This window comes from Micromys minutus (genome assembly GCF_963924665.1).
Source record: "Micromys minutus genome assembly, chromosome: 4".
In the NCBI taxonomy this organism is placed as follows: Eukaryota; Metazoa; Chordata; class Mammalia; order Rodentia; family Muridae; genus Micromys; species Micromys minutus.
In genome coordinates, this window is record NC_137973.1 from 62989591 (window position 1) to 63010415 (window position 20825).

The window sequence follows — 20825 nt, forward strand, 5'->3', positions numbered from 1 at the left end:
AAGACATTTCAACCAGAAAGAAAAAGATGGGTGAGGAGAATGCCCACCATTGCAGATAGCAAGCCTATTAAAAACACAGTCGGTGGTTCTGGTTGTAGGTCATCCAGGAATAAAAGTTGGTATGACACAACACACATCCAATAACCCGGGGCTGATTATAGAGGAAATGAGTCTTCCTGTGAGGGCTGTTCAGAACAGCGGTGCAGAACAGGTTCTCTGGGTGTTTCCAACACTGTGTCTCTTTAATTTATTAATTTATTTTTTTAGAATTCATGACCCATTGTTCACCTAATGATTATGTGTATGTTTTATGTCACATTACAGGGTATGAATGTCAGATGCTGATTAACAGAAGTGTCCCACAGTGAAAATACGCCTTTAGGGTAGTGTGATGAACCAAAGAGCTTTTGTGTGAAATAGTAGCATCTGTGAATTCACCAAGCACGCCCAAATCAAGTACATTTCTTAAGGGACTAAAAAGAATGCCCTATATCTTTATTTTAAAAGTAGCATAAGAAGTCAGAAATGAGCTTGTAGCTCTGTGTCTTTTGCTTCCCCCACTGTTAGAGAGCCATGCCTTAATCTAAATTAAGCCAACAGATCCTAACACCGACTTTGTGGTTGAAGGACTGCTTAATTTCTTAGCTGTCACATTTACATTTTCTAAGTAAATATCCCCCTTCATCTCACTACGGACTGTACTCTGCCTGCCTCTCAGGTTGCAGCCTGACATCTGCTGACAACCTCCCTTGGTCCCTCTTCAGGTGCACACCAGGTGCTGCCTTTAGCCTTGGCCTCCCCCAGTTTGTAAACAGGATTCTGTGCGGGTCAGCTGGCTGCATTTCCTAAGGGTAAAACACGACATGCTTTTCTGCGCTGCCTTCCTTGCAACTGCTTCTCAGGGGTTTACAGATGGAGGCACCATGTAATGGGTCTGTTTTCTCCGGAAGGGTATTGCACTCTAACTGCAACAACAACATCCTTGGCCCTCCAAATGAGACCGATACCATGCAAGAAATGCACTGGGACCCCAAGCATTTTCTTCCCAAATGAGAAATCAGATTCCTCTTGTATGTAACTAATGGTTTTCAAAATTTTATATATTTTTTAAAAATATATATATTTAAGCTACTTTGTATTTTCGACTGAGAAATTTTCTTCTCAGCATCCTTTAGAGCAGCAAAGGGAGCCTTAAAGAACAGTATGGCTTGTTGTTGAAAACGATTGTTGATTAGTTGGTAATCTAAGCCTAAATGGTAATATTATTATGTTAATTAAATTGTTTTTTTTTTTTCTTTTAGGGACCTCTGGGGCCTCCAGGACAAAAGGTAGGCTAAACTATGCATTCAGTGCCTAGAGAAAGTACTTAAACTCCTCTGTCTAATGAGAGCAAGAAAAGTGGGTGGAATTAGCAAACTTAAGCCAGGCTGAGAGAGTCAGCCTCCTTTGCACATTCTGCTTTCTAAAAATGTTTTGTTGTTGTACGTTGGAATATGCCTTTCCACTCTACTTCATTGGAGAATAGTCAGTAAGCCCAGGAAGGCTTTTAGAGCCGTCTCTCTGAACTTGGTTATGGAATATGTAATGCAAACATTGGTAACACATTCTGACACCATGGACACCATGGAGGATCATGTGACATTGCACATTGATTGCTGGCCTTGGTCAAATACATAAGTGCCATGGAACTGACCCTCAGAGAGGATACGCTTGTCGCTTGCTTCACTGCGCTGCTTGGCTCACTCAGTGTCCCCTTGGCCGAGCTAAGCTGAAAAATCACTTCCTGATTATAATTTCAGCCTTAACCACAGTCAACAAATGACATTCTAAAGGGGGAGGGGGGACCTAGGATTCTGAGGCCACACCAATGGCACTGCAGTAAATACTGCAGTAGCTGATAGGTGGCCCTGACAGTGAACACCAGCAAGTCCCAGACACTATCAACCTCCCACCCTGACTGGGGAGGGAGAGGATGTTCAACTTGCAGAAAACTCTAGAAAACGATGACGTTGTAACAGGTGGGAAAATGATTGCTCTTTATCTTTGGACTCCATCAAAGATAGAGACTTTTGATCCCCCCAGTGCCAGGCATGTGGCATCTGTTGAAACACAATCCTTCAAACCCAGTCTAAGCCCCTGCACTGTGAGCACTGTGAGGCATCTTGCCTGTCGGAACAGTTTGTCCCTCGCAATAATGTCTCTATTAAGCTCAGTGTGAAATTGCAAAGCTAGCCTGATCCCGGTACAACCAGGATAAAATGCTGGCTCCAGGCTTCAAGACCTCCTTCAGTCCCCACACCATAGGATCTCAGACCGAATTAAGGAACTCGCCAGCTCAATTTGTTTGGTATATACTTTTTTTCTCCAGTGAGCTATTTTTAGAGCAGTTTCATAAAATTTTATAATATTAATAAAATCCTTGTCCTGTTATTATATAAGAAATTGAATATAGAACTAAGAAAACTCTTTTCTTACTCTATGTAAGAATAAGCAAAAAATAACATAAACATATGTATGTTTATATGTATATGTGTATATGTGTGTGTACACACACACATACACACACACACACACATATATATATATATATGTTCACATACACACACACACACACACACACACACACACACATATATATATATATATATATATACATATATATATATATATATATGTTCATATACACACACACCTTGTCTAGAGCCTAAAAGGGAAAGGGGCAAAGAGTAAATGACATCTTTATTAATGTCCCCTGTATTCATTTAAGTGCCATGGATTGTACTGGGGAGTGACTGGCTTTCCTACACTCAGTTGAGCCATCCATACGGAGCTGCTCTTTCTTAGCCAGTGAATATATGTGCTCATGTTTACGTGTTAAGGGACTTTCCTATTCAACATACAAGAGTTGTGTTGTTCCGGGCCAGTGCCCAACATTCATGATGTTCTCTTGAGTCCACTTTAGAAGCCATATCAGTACTTCGGTGACGTAAACGTACTTCTTGAACGTCAGGAGGGGACGTGATGCATGTATAATAAATCCGAGCCTCCAGCACAGGGGCTCCCATTGTGGTATACGCAGTTGCTTTGGTAATTATCTTCTGCGTGTGTTCTATAAACTTGGCAAGTTCAAGAGTTGCTACTGCCCCGCTTTTTCCAGGTGGAACTAAATTATCTGTGTCTTTAAAACAAAATTTAGAGCCATGTGGCCTGCTAGAAGCTATGGCTTTCAACTTATATGAGGGTCTATAAATTGTGTTAGAGTTAAGTGAATATTTGGAAAGAATATTAAAATCTGTCTGTACTTTCTAGTAAAGTATGAGGCTCTGCCTAGATTACTAAAGATGAGAACACAGTGGATAACATCTAGAGAACACGGCCCTAAAACTGTTTGTGTAAGAGCTATAGTATGTCTTGGCCATGCAAAACTGTGGCTGAATAATAAATGCCACACAGATTTGGAACTGAAATATTGCATGATCATGATAGTAACTTAATTTAATCATGTGCATCTTTAGGGTTCCATTGGAGCACCCGGGACCCCAGGCATGGACGGGCAAAAAGTAAGTTCTGCTTAATGTAGCATTTATCATGTAACTTGAAGAGTACCAGAGTCACAGAACCATTCTAGACAGTTTTTTTATTCATATGCTTATATGAAAATACAGGAAAGCCATGGAGCAAATGTCCAAATGAGTTGACATTAAAGAAGTGGAAATCCCAAACAAAAACTCTTCCATCATAAAAGTTTTGGATGTGTTCAGTTTTGTTAAGTTACCATAGAGGATGTAAGGGAGATGCTCTACTTAACATTTAAGCAAGACACACCAGTTCATCCTGGTCCTGAGTACTATGTGCTATTTCTTTGATTAAGAAAAGTTATTTATATAAATATAAAAGGGAATAGCATTTGAAATGTAAATAAAATATATCCAATAAAAAAACAAAATAAACAAAAAGGAAAAAAGAGAAGTTATTTATATAAATATTATATAAATGTATCCTATAAAGTATTAATATAAATATTAAATAAATTTAATATAAAATATTAAATTATATAAATAATATTAAATAAATTATATATATATGCTTCTGAACAAACTCTTGACTGTTTAGCAAACTTATGAACAAAATAGACTTTCCTATGCTCTTATTATTAACTTTGGTTGTGTTGTTAACACAGCAAGATGTAAAGTTGGCCTATGCAAAACGTTTTCCAGGCAACTGCAAAGCCCACTGCGTACGGAGCACACGAAATAATCGATTCAGAGTATAAAAAGCCTTCCCTTAATAATAATAATATGAGAATGATTTTTTTCCCACAAGGGAGGTTTGTTTGCTTGTTTTCATCCTCAGGAGAGTGAGCAGGCTTCAGCATCAGCTGCACAGACAGTGGAATGTGATGAAAGTCCATTTGCATGAGTTTGCAATGCAATCTGAAACAGTTATTATAAAGCATCATCTGAATACTTTAAGATTGGATTTGAAAGAAGCTGGATCGTATGTTTTGTCAAGGTTATATTTTAACTGCTACTATTAAAATGAAGCATTCAGGTTTTAGTAAAAAAAAAATAATGAAGGGGATCATAAATTTTAAGATGTGTGTATGTGTGTGTTTGTGTACACATGCACATGCATGCATACATGCATATACCCCTCTGCATACACACACCTCTTTGCATGTATGTATTTATTTCCATAACATTTTTATTATTTGGAGAAAGCATCTGACATTATGTTGTAAGTAAGGCTGGTGTCTGTTTACTTAGCATGCCTACCTACCAGCTCTCCAGTCAGAAACCTGTACAGAGCTGAACGAAGCCACTGTGGGAGCTCATAAAACCCAGAGCTGGACCAGCCCTCTCAGGGGACTGGAAGCTGAGCTTGGGACTTTCCTGTCTCCCTCTGAAATCTCATGACTCATACATTCATCTTCCAGAATAGTTTAAAGCCCTGTACCCTGGACCGAGTTCTGAAATTGCACGGGGATCCCAATACTTACACACAGCCTTTCATCTCACCCACCTTCCTTTCTGCCTCAGGACCTCTTAAACCTACAAAGTAGCTGAGAATATGAATCCAGTATATGCTGTGTAGCTTTTGTCAATGTCTCTGAATTCTCTGGCCTCCTTTTCTGCCTCTGTATGACAGAGACTATCACAGTTCCTGCCTCAGTGGTCCATGCAGGGATTAAATGTATTGATAAACCCTTATAATAGTATTCGCCATTACTGTTAAACTTTTCCTGTTTCATTTTAGTGAAATGCTGAAGGTTTGATTGATCCATGTTCCAATGAGACAATTCAGAATTACTCAAATTCTAAGGAAAATTAATACTCCCAATCAAGGTTCATAACACCCTTATTTCATAAGCCAGACAACCAACCATGCCAGGTCCCCATTTATATTTCAGTTTATACCCCCCCAATACCCAATCCTGTCAACAACAGAAGATTAACTTTCATTTTAAACACTGCATGGAGGGAAAATGTGATTTGTAAAAGACATTGAAAAGTGACTGTATAAGGGAGATTTGTTTTATTGTTATATGTTGTTTTATCGATTGTTCAACCTTGAGAAGCATTGTGAAAATTCATAGAAACCTTTAAGCTGGGAGAAAGCTATCTTTTGAAGACTTTATATTTCTTTTATTTTTACAATGAAATAAGCAGTTTCCTCAGAAAGAACAGGGAATGGGACATCTTCTTGTCCTGGTCACCGAGTTTAAATTATGTATCAAGGAAACAGCAGTGGGTAGTCACAGCATGATGCATTACAGTGAATCTTTGCAGTGTTTTAAATGTGATTTTTTTACCCTAAAACAGAGGAAAGCCAACATCCCACTTTTATAAAGGCAAGAGCACAAGGCAATGAGTTAATTTTTCCTACTTCACAGACCTGGAACTAAAACACAGTGGGAGGAGCATCCCTTAATCCTCACAAGTACCTAAGACTCAGGGCAGCCAGATCCTCCTTAGGAAGATAAGTGCACAGGAATCTCCCTCACCAAAGTCTCTGTGACAGGAAAAGTGAAGTTGGCAACAGTGCAGCCGTTCTCCAGTGGAGTGTCTGAGGCTCATCTTAAGCCTCTAGACTGCCTTCTTCTAGGAAGAGGGTTCACAATGACATCATCATTTTTTGAAAGAACTTCAGTCCCTACACCATATCTTCAGACAATGTTTTTCCATGTTACAACTTCACATTCCCCAAAGTAGCATCTTTGATGGCTAGAAAGTCATTTTCTGGCTACAATGGGGGTGGGGTATTTCTAAGCCATTGGAAATTTGAAAAAAAAAACTACAAGAGAAGAAAATGTCTCCTATTGTGTTGGAAAACAAAGAAACGGAAAAGAACATTTTCTTTCCCACCACATTTTCAAACCTTTCAGGTTGATAAAATTAGTGATTGGTTTTTGACAGTAAACTTAATGACTTCGATTTACATTTATTTTGTTTTAGGTGCTAGCCACTTTGGTTAGCAACCTTACCTATTCTGATATGCACCCCCCTGAGTAATTTTAATAATGCTGATGGTAATCTCAGTATGTTGCCATGGATACAGGTCACTGCCCACTGAAGGTCGAAATGTGGGATGGGAAAAACAATGTGCTTAGTACCTATTAGGTGACTCTACCATGCCAAGTTTACTCTCTGCAAGTGCTGTGGCCCATAAAATAGGCTTGTAATACCCACCTATACAGAGTATTTATCTGTATACTTAGCAGAGTACTTAGTAACCTGTATTTAGGTCATAGTCTTTCAATTCTTTATATAGTACTGAGTGAGTAAAGAGACATCCACAGCAGTGACATAGTGTTAAAGTATAACCTAGAGCCTTCTGGCATCAGCCTGTAGAGAACTACTAAGTGACCATCTATGAAAACTGGGGGTAGGGCACTGTAGTGCAGTGAGAAGAACAGGACCTCCTAGCCTAGGGGAGAATGTTCCATGTCTTTGTCTGGGCATACTGCACAACCTTGTTATGGCTCTGGTATAAAAGACAAGAGTGCTTGTAATGCTCACTGGACAAGCTAACTCAAGTCAATGCTATTAATAGATGCTCAGTATCTATAGTTATACTGATGTGTTTTAGGAGTCCCCACACTTCAACTCAAGCAAAAAGAAGAACCCCTTGAAGTCACTATAGGATAAAAATTAATACGCAGAGTCACAAAGTGAATCTCCCTCTGCCCCATGGCCTTTCCTGCCAGCCTTCTACCCAGTATAGCGTGAATAGTCCAAATGGTCCCTGTGTGTACAGGAAAAAGAACACATCACATATTTGGTCAGAAGTGTGGTCACTATAGTTAATGTTGCCAACTCTGGAGTGGTATCCTGTGTTCTTTAAAGGGTCTTTTCCTCTCTATGTGTAAGATGTAGCTGTAAGTAAGTGTTAGATGAAGTATTAGCTCTATCTCTAAAATAAAACAAAGGACTGTTCCCTAGAGACACTGACCCCAAAATGTCATCTATGTCACATAGCTAAGACAAGAAGTTTCTAGTATTTTCTTTTGTTTCACTCTGAAAGCTGGTTTTCTATAATCTGCTGGTTTCCAGGAGCCAAGACAGGGCAGATGCCATGCAAGAGCCTTACCTAAAATATGAAAGGTTGCTGCTACTTGTATTAAATGCAGAAATATGTTTAGTAATTTTCATGTGTAAGTCTTGTTGGTTAAAACAATAATGAACACTTTATTTGTGTGCTATGATTGACCTGCACACAGGCAGATGTAACCCATGAACTCAGTTAAACCCTGTCCCCGGAGAGGTGTAGACTACTTAAAATATCATTACTAAACTGGAGAATCCTTTGGGAGAATTTATGGAACTTTCTACAGTTTTGTTAGAATATTTGGATATCAGTTCTTTTAAAATCTACACACAGGTTAGGTGTAGATTTTTATTTTTATTTTCTTTTAACATGTTTACCTTTCTTGGCTCAAGCACAGTAAACCATCACCAGAATAATTTATTTGAGTAGCAATTAGTGCAAATATTATGAATAAAGAAAGCTGTAACAGCTAAGCAGTATATGAAAGAGCCAGCATGTGTGTGTGAGTACAAATAATTGTCCATGTATATATATATATATATATATATATATATATATATATATATATATATATATATATATATATATATATATATATATATATGAATAAAAAATATATATCCATATATATCCTTATCTACTTATCACTAAAAAAGAATGCCATCTGTCTTTTAATGATTAAAAGCAAATTATTTTTGCTGTAAAAGCAAGATTTTTTTTTTTTGAGTCCTGGATCATAAGGATTCTTTCCAAATCAAGAAGAGTGTCAGATGATCTTGGCCACTATTAATTTTCAAAAGGCTTTTCTAGATCATATTTTTTAAAGTTTGAAACATAATGTAAAAAACTGAGACTAGTGTGTCATCTATGAATCTACGCTAGATAGCTATGTGGTTTTTAAGTGACATTAAATTTTCATTAGCTCTTAGCCATGGTATTTGGAATGCTGTTTCATCTCTTACCCAGGAGCCTCATAGTTCTTAGCTGACATTCGTCTTCACAAACTACTTCTAATGGCATTTTTTATTATAAGTATATTTAGAGAGCAGATAAATTGAAGCTTCCAGACTTGCAAAGGTCAAGCCATTGACTCAAGTCTACACAATTAAACCACACAGCGAAATCCAATATTTTTTTTTTTGCTTGATTCAGTCAGTGTAGCCATTAAACACAATGTCGTTCTTGTTTAAATCATTTTAAAAGTCTGAATTAAGGCCTGGAGATATAGGTCAGCAGTGACTGTGTTCTCGGCATGTGTGTGGCTAAGATTCGCTCTCTAGCACACTCCCAAACTATGAATTGAATTCTTGAAGAATTTTAATATGTTGTCAGTCTCTTTGTTGTTTCCTTTAGCAGAACTTGCCAAGGAGCTATTTCATTGTGATCTTGTGTTATTGTTCATTAAGTAAAAATAGAGAGGAAAAGAAATGGCTGGTTTCTGATTCCAGATTAGTTAATGATTCAGAGAAATTATCTTACAATAATTTACTACTTGCATTGGTTAATGGTGGGAATTGAATTATATTTATTACATTTCCTATCTTCAGAAAGTAAAGATTGTGTAAATTAGAATTCCAAGAACCTAAGACCACTGTTTCTATAGTAACCATGATAACATTCATCCTTTCTCGCTAGCATCTTCATTTTCCCATTACTCATTCTTCCATAAGATCCCTACAGCCTCAAATTGCTCACTTTATTCTAGAATTGACTCCTCATTAAGTTCAACTCTTCAAATGAAACTAAAGATACACCTGTCTTTCATGGGATTAATTTGAAATCTCCTGGAGGAGAATATAACACTGAGAGGTGTCTACTTCTTTGCTGCAAGTGATGGTTTCTTCCAAACTACTGCTCCTCCTCAGCTTCACATAAGCACGTTACTCCAACATTGAAGCTGCCAGTCTCAAAGATGGAAACATAGGAACCATGGAGAATAAGCAATTAAGGGAAGCCCCTCACGGGATGTTTTGCAAAACAAAATGGCCAGACCAATATAGCTGACTGAATCACGCCATCATGAAACCCACTTTCCTGATATGTCCATTTAAAAGAATGTATTTATAGAAGAAAACACAAATACTGACTCACCAGATCTGGTTAAATTGCATATATAATTTGAAAGAGTCCTTTTAAAAACTCCCCTTAAATGTGCCTGTTGATTCATTCACTCTTTTCCTCAATACTTACCAGTGCCAGGTGCCATTGAACTCTGAGATTAGAGCTATGTCTGCCATCATGGATGCCACCCCAGGATGATGGGATATAGAGACTTACAGAAACACTGTCCCAAAGTCTACTAAAGCTATGCTGTTAAGTACTATGGCAGAGGAACACAGGGCAGCCTGGCCCGGTAGGAAGAAATAGAGGGCACTACCCTGTGGGTAGGCATAGGCATTAGTTAATGTCTCATACCATTTGACAAGGGAAAGAGAAAATTTTATTATATTGCTGCAGCATAATCAGGTTAAATTGTGGACAAAGTTGGTCTTAAACTTCTGTGTCTAAAACAGTAATGTTTAACCACTGTGGGTTTCATCTTCTCATAGACAAATTTTCCCCAAATTCTTTGCCAGTAAATCAATCACAGAACTTATTCCCATATCTTTAGTTCTTACTTCTGAATGACACAGTTCACTTTGAAATTGGTATTTAAAAAATGAGAACTGGGAAAACTCTAGCAGGTTCACATCTATCTGGTTCTTTTCATACCAGGTCAGTTGCCAATGGGCTGGGACCCATCATCCAGATGTGAAACAGCATTGCTGCTGTGACTTTATAAGAAGCTTTATTTCTTTCAGCACTTTCTTCTCTGTAGAGAGAACAAGAATTTTATAATTACTAAATTATTCATCACCTAAGGTTTTAAGTGTTATATGCACATCAGCTCAAAGTCCTTATAGCAGTCCTATAAAGTAGGCACTGTGATTAGAGAAGTTAAAATGAGGATACCAAGGATCAGAAAGGATAAATATTCTTGCCAGTGTCCACGGGTGTTCCCAGCAGAACATAGCTTCTAAATCAGGCGCTATGCTTCTACCTCAGAATGGTGGCTAAGCGTATGAATGGAACGTCGATTCAAAGCACATACTGGCACTTGTGTGACAGTGGACTTTGACTTTCTGGAAACTGCAGTTTCCTAATTTGCCCAATAGAAATTTCAATGTGGGCTTGAAAATTCAGTCAACAAACAGCAAAGGGAATGGGTGTAATTTTCTATTTAAAAGCCTGTGGTCCTCCAGTTAGAGACATTAATGCCTCAAGGTTCTGAAACCTCTTACTGCTCCAAATTCATGTGAACAAGAAGTACACCTCATTCTGTCCTTCACGGACCTTTAGAATATTTTTCCAGCTAAACATATCATTTAAAATTTCTACTAATAATTAAATACAGTCTCTTTCAAAGAAAAAAACACATATCATTCAAATCATGCAGAATATATATATATATATATATATATATATATATATATATATATATATATATATATATATAAAATGACTACACTTTAGAAAATAAGGTCTTAGATTTTTAAGAAGAAAAACATTTCCAAAGCACATTTTGCTGCCAGATCTATGGCACTGTAGTGTTTGCAACCTTCCTAATGCTGTGACCATTTAATACAGTTCCTCGAGTCATGCTTTTGTTGCTACCTCATAACTATAATTTTGCTACTGTTATGTTTGAATCACAATTAAACATCTTGTATATAAGATAACCAATATGTAACCCCCAAAGGGGTCATGGTCCACAAGTTGACAGCCACAGCTTTGAGAGCTAATGGAACCCAATCTAGAAGTACAGGCTTTTTTTTTTTTAAGCCACATAAACTTGAAGTTCCAACACAGTGCACCAGTGCAGGCTCTGGCCTCTGAAGATGCCGTCTTTTTGCTGAGACCCAGGCTCTCATCCGTCATCTGTCTGCTCTGGGGTATAAGGAAGCTGGGGCTTTCTCCTCATTTTGCCATGTTCACATCTACACACATGCAGACATACATGCCCATACGTGCAACAATAAACAGAACCCTGCAGCAGTGCGCTCTCTGGGTGGTTTGGGCTCCCATTTGTACCTCTCCACATTGCTTTAAGAAGGAAGTTCTAGGTAGTGCTCCTGTTAGCTGCAGGTGGGCAAACACCCTTCTAAGTCATCCAGGTATAGGCAGCTGAGAGAGCCCAGGGGACCCTTCCACCCAGAATCTACTGTCCCCACTGTAAGATCATTCCCCAGAGACCAAGACTCCTGCCTCATATGTCCTGACTTCTGCACTGGTCACTTCACTAGCCCACACTCCCAAGTGTGAAGACCCAGGAATGGGGGGGGGATGAAGTAGCTCCTAGGTAACTCCAGTCTGCAGAGCTTTGCAGGCTAAGGATTGCTAGGTATCTCTGGGTTTTATTGCTGTGAAGAGACACCAGGACCACGGTGACTCTTATAAAGGCAAACATTTACTTGCATTTATAAGAGTTCAGTCCATTATCATCACAGTGGTAGGCATAGTGGTATGCAGGCAGATTTGGTGCTGGAGAGGTAACTTAGAGTTCTCCATCTGAATCCACAGGCAGCAGGAAACCACTAGGCCTGGCTTGAGCTTCAGGAAATCTCAAAGCCCACACCCACTTTCTACAACAAGGCCACATTTACTCCGACAAGGCCACACCTATTCCAACAAGGCCACACCTACTCCAACAAGGCCACACCTACTCCAACAAGGCCACACTCCAATAATGCCAGTTCCTATGAGTCTAGCTTGAGGAAGACATGCACTTTTTTCAAACCACCACAGTATATAACCACCAAGGCTCCTCCCAGTGAGAACTAAGGCTGTGTGGAGAGAAGATAGGAAAGAGGAAGAGGGAAGTACCGTTCCAGACAGTAAATAAGGGTGTAGTCCCAACTGAATCTTCATATCGTGTTAATAAGTTCAATGCAAACAATGCCTGTCTTGTATGTAAATTGTACCCAGATAAGCTTAAGCCAGCATTTTTTGGTGATTTAAACTTTTATCTCCTTGCTTTCTAGTACTGTTTTCCACATGGCTCTGAATTAGCAGCACAGAATTTTAAGCCATTGATGGGCAGACTTCTTCCCAAATCAGCTTATGCTGATATTTATTCATTTATTGTGGCTTATTATACATCTTTAGATATTTGTAATTTTAGAGGGTTTTTTTTTTCCCTGAAGGTTGGTAGGTTTACTTTAGTTATTATTTCAATCTGCTTAAGGGCCATGTCAACAAATGCTCTGAAGCAGCATGCTTGCATTAAATTCTTGGCTGGCATACCTGTCTGCTTTTCTACTAATTAATACCATATTGCCAAAGAGGACTGAGTTCCTAATGTGATGGAAGAAATGTACTGATGGGATAAACAAGACAAACCTCCCCTAAAGGGATGCCCGTTCCTCTGGTGCATAACAAAATCTAATAGTCTGGGAGGAGGTTGCTGGTTTTCCTCCCATTGTGTTCTCTAAAGCCTCCTCTGCCTCCAGAAAAGGAGAAGGAAAAGAACAGGTGTTGGGTGTCAAGTAGAAGCTAAAGATGCTCTGAACTAATGCACACTGACACTGAATTCCCAGGATGCTCTGGGAGAGGGGATGAAGGTGAGATGGGAGAAGGAGAAAGGAGAAGCCAGTGAGTCGGAGACAGACTGCGCCAGTGATGAACCCTCCCTCCCCCAAACCTCTGTCCTCAGTCCAGGCTTCAGCAGCGCAAGAAAGACATGACTAATGGGGACAAAGAGAGGAGAACTAGTCCACACATCTGCATTTGGGGAAACCAAAAAAAGTAGCAAACAACTAGAATAGCCAGGCTTGGACTCCAGAGCATAGGATTTGGGGTCTAAAAGTAAAATTTAATCCAATCTCTGAGGAATACGGATGTACTGCTAACATCCATGGTCCAAACAACAAATGAAGATAATACTAACTCTTACAAGGAATGAGCAATGAATCCAGCCCCACACTTCATAGGGGATGTGTTGAGCCCTGTGGAAGTACAAGAGAATTGCCCTGTCTTAGACCTAAAGTAGAAATATTGGGAGGCAATGGAATACTTCCCTCATCTAATTCAGTGTTTAATGCCGGAGAGAAACAAGGTAAATTGAGTGAGTTTTTACAGGTTGCTCAGGTAACAAAGTAAGATTAGGAAAGGGTTGACTTGGAGTCTGACCTCACAGCTGCTTCTTTGCTGTTCTTTGTCTCGGATGCGTAACCTGGCCACTCTGAGCGTGTCTGGTTTTAGCCTTACACATCCCAGCTACCATCTGCAGTTCCAGAGGCCATATTAGACCCACTGCCCTTTTCCTTGATACCTGACCCTTGTTCCTTGAAGTTATTTTCCTCTCCTATTTGGATGAAGACAGTAGAGTCCTGAAAAGGAACAGCTCTGTCATAACACGATGAAAGCAAAGTTCTACTGAAAATGTAAAGCTAAGGCCCGAGTTCAGTTCTCTCTGGCAGGATGGAGAACTGTGGTGACTACCGTAGTAATAAGCACTGTTCCAACTAAGTGGCAGGCTTGCCCTTAGCACTCATCTCTAGAACAAAACTGTCTCCCCTTCTGCCCTTCAGGATTCATCCATGGTCCTGCTGAGTATCAGTACGTGACATGATTTGTAAGAGTCTGTTACATAGGTATTCTAAAGGAAATTTGGCTTAAACCAAAATGAAAGGAGCCCGCCATCCCAAAACTTACTGCAGTCCAACTTACTTGCAGTTTAATTATGGGGTGAATGGTATTCCATGTCCAGGGACCACCCTAAAATTTCCACTGTAGTAGACAAAAAACCTTCCCAGTTAAGATTTTCTCTGATGTTTTACGTTAGTACCGTCTATAGAATGTCCACAATGTTTAGAATTACAAATCTGTGGAAAAAATTACAAAATGGATGCCTAAAAAAAAAAGGTAGGCAAGATGGCTCAGCAGTTAAGAACACTGATGCTCTTGAAGTTTGTTTCCCAGTACCTATATGCTTTCGGGGGATGTAGTCTTACCCACCCACTTGTAACTCCAATCCAGGGAACGGAACACCCTCTTCTATCCTCTGTGGGCACAGGTACCCTCATGGTGCACACATGAACATACACACAAACAATCATACACATAGAGTAAAAATTTAAAAAGCAAAGAAAATTTAGAAGTCCCTTTGAAAGCAGTTTAGAAGCACACAGTTGGTGCCTTAAAATGTTCCCAGTGGCTTCAAATAAATGCTGGATTTTTTTTTTTTTCATAAGTAAAGAACTGGCTAGGAAAACAGGATCATATTCCTAGAGCTAGTTATTTTAAACAACCTGGGTATTCAGCAATGCAGAATTAACTAAAGGATTGGCCACACCTGACTCTGATAGTGCCTAATCAAACAACCGTAAGACAATCATGAGTATTCTGCAGGAAGAAATCCGGGGCACGGAGATAAAAACTCGCCGCACTAGGCTATGGAACGTGCTGATGGCTGCTTAGGAATATGTAGCAGTGAGTAGTATAAAAGCCCATGAGAACAGGACAGAACAAAAGTAACTCCCACGGAGAGAGGCTGTGAGTCCCGTTTCTTAGTTTCCTCTTATGTTGGGTGTTCCTCTAGCATCGTGAACAATGAGGGAGACCAAGCCCAGCTTCAGTCCCTTGGGGGCCATATATTGAGGGAAACAATATGCAGTTACCTAAGCAATATTTTCTCTTCCCACCTCACATCTCAGCATGAGGTTTTCCCACATCCAGGGCTTTAAGCATGTTTTGTTGGACTCTGGCTACCATGGATATTCTTTGAAGGTCTGAACAGAGTTTGTTTGCAGTGTTCCCTGGCCCTGATATCCCTGCACATCACACCATGAGCTATGGCATCAGAGCATCCTGTGGCCGGGTCTTTGAAGGCAGACTTGGTAGCTCTTTTTTGTTTGCATGGTAAATGATAATGATGATCGAGTTTCAGGCTGGATTCTGTTTCCAGGCTCTTGCCCTTTGTAATGTCCAAGTACCACATCAAGACTTTCCTATAATGACCTTCATTATTGGAAGTTAACAATTTTGTCCCCTTAAAGAAAGTACAAGACTTACAGTTATAATGTGACTCTGTGTAGGAAACAGAATTTCTTTCAGTAGGTCAAGACTGTTAAACTCCAGAACAAGAATAAAATGTTTCACAGGCCTTAGGTTATCTGGCACACACATATCTTTGTGTAGGTTATATTTACCTCAGGTTTCTATACCTTTTGGAAAGACATGTGACTCAAATGATAAAGAGGATATCAGCCAATCAAACTGTGTGTGTGCACAAAAAATATTTGTTATTAATGTACATGTTTTCAAATATGAAAAAAAACACAAAGATGGCACCAGGTTACCTGGGAAATAGTCTTCAAAATTAATCAGATTTATAGTGAACCCAAGACTGCTCTTAAAGTTAAACTAGACACTGTCTTAAGGAGTCAACTAAAAAGCAACTTTACTTCTGTCTGTGGAAAGAAGAAAGCTGTCTAGAAGTCAGTCACATAGTAAGGGCCATGGGAACATAAGGGGCATGGTGTCTTCTGTTTCTGGACACTTCAAGGGCTCGGACATTTTTATCTTGTTGCTGCTTTGTTCCTCCCCCACCCCACCCTTTCTGGAAGACAATCACTGGTTCCAAAAGGATGGTATATGTCACCATCCTCTGGGAACAGGGGGCTTCCCAGCTGAGCAGCCATTACCCTTCTCTTCAAAACTGATCATTCAGTGAGGAGGAAGTCTGGTTATTTTAGTTATTTTCACAACACTATTGCAAAACCATTCTTATAAAGCCTTTTTATTTTATTTTATTTTTGTTTTTTCACCAAATGTGTTTTGGCAAATTAGGTACCTGTTTAAAGATATGTATTTTCAAGATATACATTTGTGTTACTTAAGTTTAATAAGAAAAAAAATCTTAGCTGATAGATCTTTTATAAGTTCTCCACCAAGAGAGTTTATCATTGCCAAGTGAGCTTTTTCTTCATTCAACAAATCTGAATTGGATGGTACCCAGGACCGTATTAGCTACTCGCATCACTGGTAATCCTTCACTCAGCTTTCTTACTGATGGAAAGACTACACACAGGGAACTGACCCAGTTAAACACTTTGCTCTCAAGCGTGTAAATATGTGGGGCACACGGGGACTAATTATTCTAATACTTACTCTCTGCTTTTCTAGCTCATTCTAAGATGGCCAGCTCCTCTCATCCTCTCTATTACATGCTCAGTTGGCTTGTTTTGATTAGTAATGTATACTTTCTGTTTTGAGGGTGAGCCTGGATCACCTGGAGCAGCTGGGGAAAGTGGACTACCAGGACCAAAGGTGGGTGAAGCTACAATAAATCACACTCATCCTCTGCATGGTTCCTACACAGTAAGCTGTCACTGTCTGTAAATTGTTCTTTGGGTTGAAGTTGTCTAGAATATTCTGTCAGTTGATTGCTACTGTGCTATTATAAAACGTTGTAACTAATGACCAAATGATGTTTACTATTGTCATTAGGATCAGACATTCAGAAAAAAGAATTAGAATACACAGCTGTCTTACACCTTCTCTGTGGGGATACATACATATATGTATGTATCTTGTGGTATAATTAACTAACACAAGAAAGCCCTCAAAATGACTACTGTCATTTTACCCCGTAGTAAGATGTGAAAATATTGGTCATGTTCACGCTGCCTAAAATGTAGGTGTTAGCATAGCCCCACCAAAAATGATGTTCACAGAGCCGCAATGGCTTTTTCTCACGAGTTGGCCACCTTCAGCTTTTACACAACATGGCCAGTTAATCAGACAAAGAACAGAATAAAGATGTGGTGTGTTTAGAATTTAAAAATGGATATAGTTTGAATTACTAAGTAGGGAAAAAATGTAATGAGGATATTTTTTTGGATTGTCTGTTCACTTGGTTTCTTGAAGAACAAATGAATCCGTTAAATCAAAAGAGATTGGTGACAGTTTAGTTTAAGCCACGCAGACAGACAAATCCCAAATCCTTTGATGAGTGAACACCCCTTGAAGTACAAAACTGATGTCTAATCCCATCAGCTGTGCTGGTGTGGGTTGTACCCACAGATGCCTGTCAGCTGATTTTACACATCACACTGCTATTTAGGTGCTGCAGGCAGACTTAAAACCCAGAAACTTGCCCTTTCTGTCCTGGAGGAGAAGAAAGAAGATACTCCTTCTGGACCCCAGCTTTCTTCTGTCTTCTCCCCTCTCTTGTACTTGAGTAAACAGCCCGAGGGTGGGAGTTAATGTGCGAGATGTATCCCCGTATCCCCGGTGCTGTTCCTGTGTTGCCTGGCAATGCAGCTGTCAGGATGGATGCTGAGTGCTGTAGGTCACCAGAAATGTAGGAAGCCAGGGGGCCAGGGTGAGCTCCAAAGAATGAAGAGTTTCTTCTCCAAGCTTACCTCTAGAGTGGATTTTTTTCTTCTAATTCAGTTTTTAGTTTTCCCACAATTGTCTCTTTATACCGTTTTTTTTTTTTTTTTTTAAAGTGGTCTGATCTCAGGACAATGCTTATTCAAGCTTCCCACCAGGAAATATCACAAGGTGGAGGTTCTTTAGGACGTTTCCTATCTGTCCCCTGCTCTTTCCTAGAGAAAGGGGAAAATGCAACTCTCTTCAGGGAACAGTTTCATATTTGAGGCCTCATGTATTCCTGGCCACCATTTCCAGTAAGAACTACACAGACCAAAGCTCGGCTTCGTTCTGCTCTCTTGATCTGCAACATGTTGCTTACTACCTGTTATGAAATTGATGGTGTTATCAAGGCATGCAAGTATGGCATTGAGGGTTTATGAGCATGTCCAAGAATATAGATGGCAGAATTGTACAGGAGGTCAGCCCCAAATTAGTCCACACAGCAAAACATTCTTCAACAGGCAGCTTTATAAAAGGACATGCTAACCACCCCACTTATTGATTTGGAGTTTGGAAAGAGATCAAGTTGCCACACCGATGTTCCCCCTTAGTGTCCAGCCCATTCCTGGCTAACTAAGGACTCAAAATTAAAGTTAGCACTGGTTTCTGGACCCAGTTCTTCTGGGTCTTTCTGTGATCTTTTCTCATATAGAAATTAGAGCCCTGTATACTCCACCTGATACCCTCAGTGTCTGTTCTGTGTCTGCCGTGTCTGGTGTTGCTTTCACTACTTAGCTCTTCACTAAAACCTCACAATCTCTGGTTTTTGTTTTTGTTTTTTTTTTTTTTTTTTCTTTGCTTAGGGAGAACCTGGAAAAGAAGGAGAAAAGGTAAAATTGCTTCTGCCTCTGTTCATCATCCCACTTTTCCAAAGCTACCTCCAAACTGAACTAGGTGGGTGAGAAAATGGATGGGTGGAGAGACGGATGGATAGATGGACAGATAGTTACAAGTGGAGATTTGGGAGAAAGTAATACGTGTTCATTGGCTTGTCTTTAAGACTGCCCAATAGTAGGGGGATAACATGGTTTTTTTTTCTTCCTTACAACATTTGAGTTTGGGGTGAAAGGAAGGGTAGAAGGGACCAACACTGAACGTCAGGCTTTCCAGCAGCTTTCAGAAGGCCCTAGACCATTCTGCATCCTCGCTAATGCCATTCTGATACCTCCCTAAACACCCACAGCTCTCTTTGCTGCTTCTGAGGACTCAAGGTCAAAGGTCAGTGGGATACAGATGCTTACCTGCAGCAGTTACCTAAAAGTGACACCAGTAAAAAACCATCCAAACCAGGAAAGAGCACAAACGGAGAGTGGGATGTTGTGGGTTAATCTTCCTAAGATGCCTTTAGTACTCTTTGCAGGCCTGTCTCCAGTTTTCAGACACCTATTCTGCCCTTCACACTCCAGGTTGCTGCCACTGCCAACTACCAATGGTGTTTGGGTGTGCCTCTGAGTGGAGATCTGCCTGGATACTATGACACGTTGTGCTCTTCCTAAGTGACAGCCTTTCTAGAAAATAGTCCTCCATTTAACTGTGTTTTTCAGCTGTAAAGCAGAGGAAAGGCAATGTCAAATTGGAAGAACAGCAAAATAGGGGTGCACAAGGCCATTCGGGAAGGGACGCTCAGGCTCTTTATTTCCCAACTGCTAAGCCCTCTCCACCAGGTTTCCCAAGAAGGAGACTGGCATTTCAAAGGGGTTTCAAGACAATTTCTAAAATGCTTGTGAGTAAGCCACCTACTCACGCTGCCTATAACACATGACATAGTATACTTTTGGACATTAAATGAGTTGATGCTAATTAGCTTGAAATCAATTAGTCATCAAATAACTGTTTCTTGTAGAAACTGCCGAGGGAACAATGCCAGCTTTCTTGGGTTCATAGATAGGGTCCTTCCCTCCTATAAAGTATCTGTCGCCGCAGATGGGTGACTGAGCAGGTTGAGTTCTTCTTTATTTGAAATGGTAAAAGGAACTTTGGAGGGGGAAAGTGAGTATCTCTTCTATTTCCTCATTCTTGGAAAAGCACAACTGCTGGTTTCTCTCTTATTTCATGGACATGTTTAAATAGTAGAAAATGGCCTCCCCTGAAACTAGAGAAAAGAGCAGCCCAGCATAGAAACCCCACAAACCAAGGAACCGATACCGCCAACAGCAAGGAACACATTACCCAAGAGAAACTCAGTGCAAAGGACATTGCATTCGCCTGCTGAGTGCCAGCGCTGGGCTGTTTTGCTGAATCTAAAAATCCCTGGCATTTCCTCTCCGGTATGCTTTAAGACATAAAGTGTTCAGGGCAAAGCAGAGATAACATGAAAGCTTTTCCCATTTCACTGCCTGTGGAAAGGAAGAAGATGCAACGGAAGAATGGAGAGTTAACAGAAGAAGCACACGTCCCCTGTGGTGGTTTGAAAATGCTTGGTCCAGGGAATAAAATGGCACTAATTGGAGGCCTTGTTGGAGAAAGTGTGCCACTGTGGGGGAAGGGCTTTGAGGCTCCTTTGCTCAGGCTCTTCCCAGTGCAGAAAGAGACCCTCCTGGTGGCTGCCTATAAATCAAGATGTAGAACTCTTGGCTCCTCCAGCACCAAGTCAGCCTGCATGATGCTATTATGCTTCCCACCATGATGATAATGGACTGAATATCTGAAATAGAAAGCCAGCCCCAACTAGATGTTTACCTTTCTAAGAGATGGCCTTGGTTGTGGTGTCTCTTCACAGCAGTAAAAACCAAACTAAGACATCCTCCTCACTCGGTTTACTATGATGTAGGAGAGAAGCTATCTAATAAAAATATAAAAATTCCCTTTTGTGAATGCCATCTATGGAGCCCCAAGTAGATTAAATAGTCAGTCCACAG

General features: G+C 40.0%; 1 protein-coding gene across 1 annotated transcript in view; it reads left to right on the forward strand.

The window, feature by feature from the left end:
• Positions 1 to 20825, forward strand: part of COL25A1 (collagen type XXV alpha 1 chain) — a gene marked incomplete at both ends in the record, with an annotated part of 368416 nt that overhangs the window by 275904 nt on the left and 71687 nt on the right. Inside the window, 3 exons of the mRNA XM_080916476.1 lie at positions 1302 to 1328; positions 3516 to 3560; positions 16804 to 16857. Coding sequence (XP_080772602.1) covers positions 1302 to 1328; positions 3516 to 3560; positions 16804 to 16857 — 126 coding nt within the window. The remainder of the gene's footprint in view (positions 1 to 1301; positions 1329 to 3515; positions 3561 to 16803; positions 16858 to 20825) is intronic.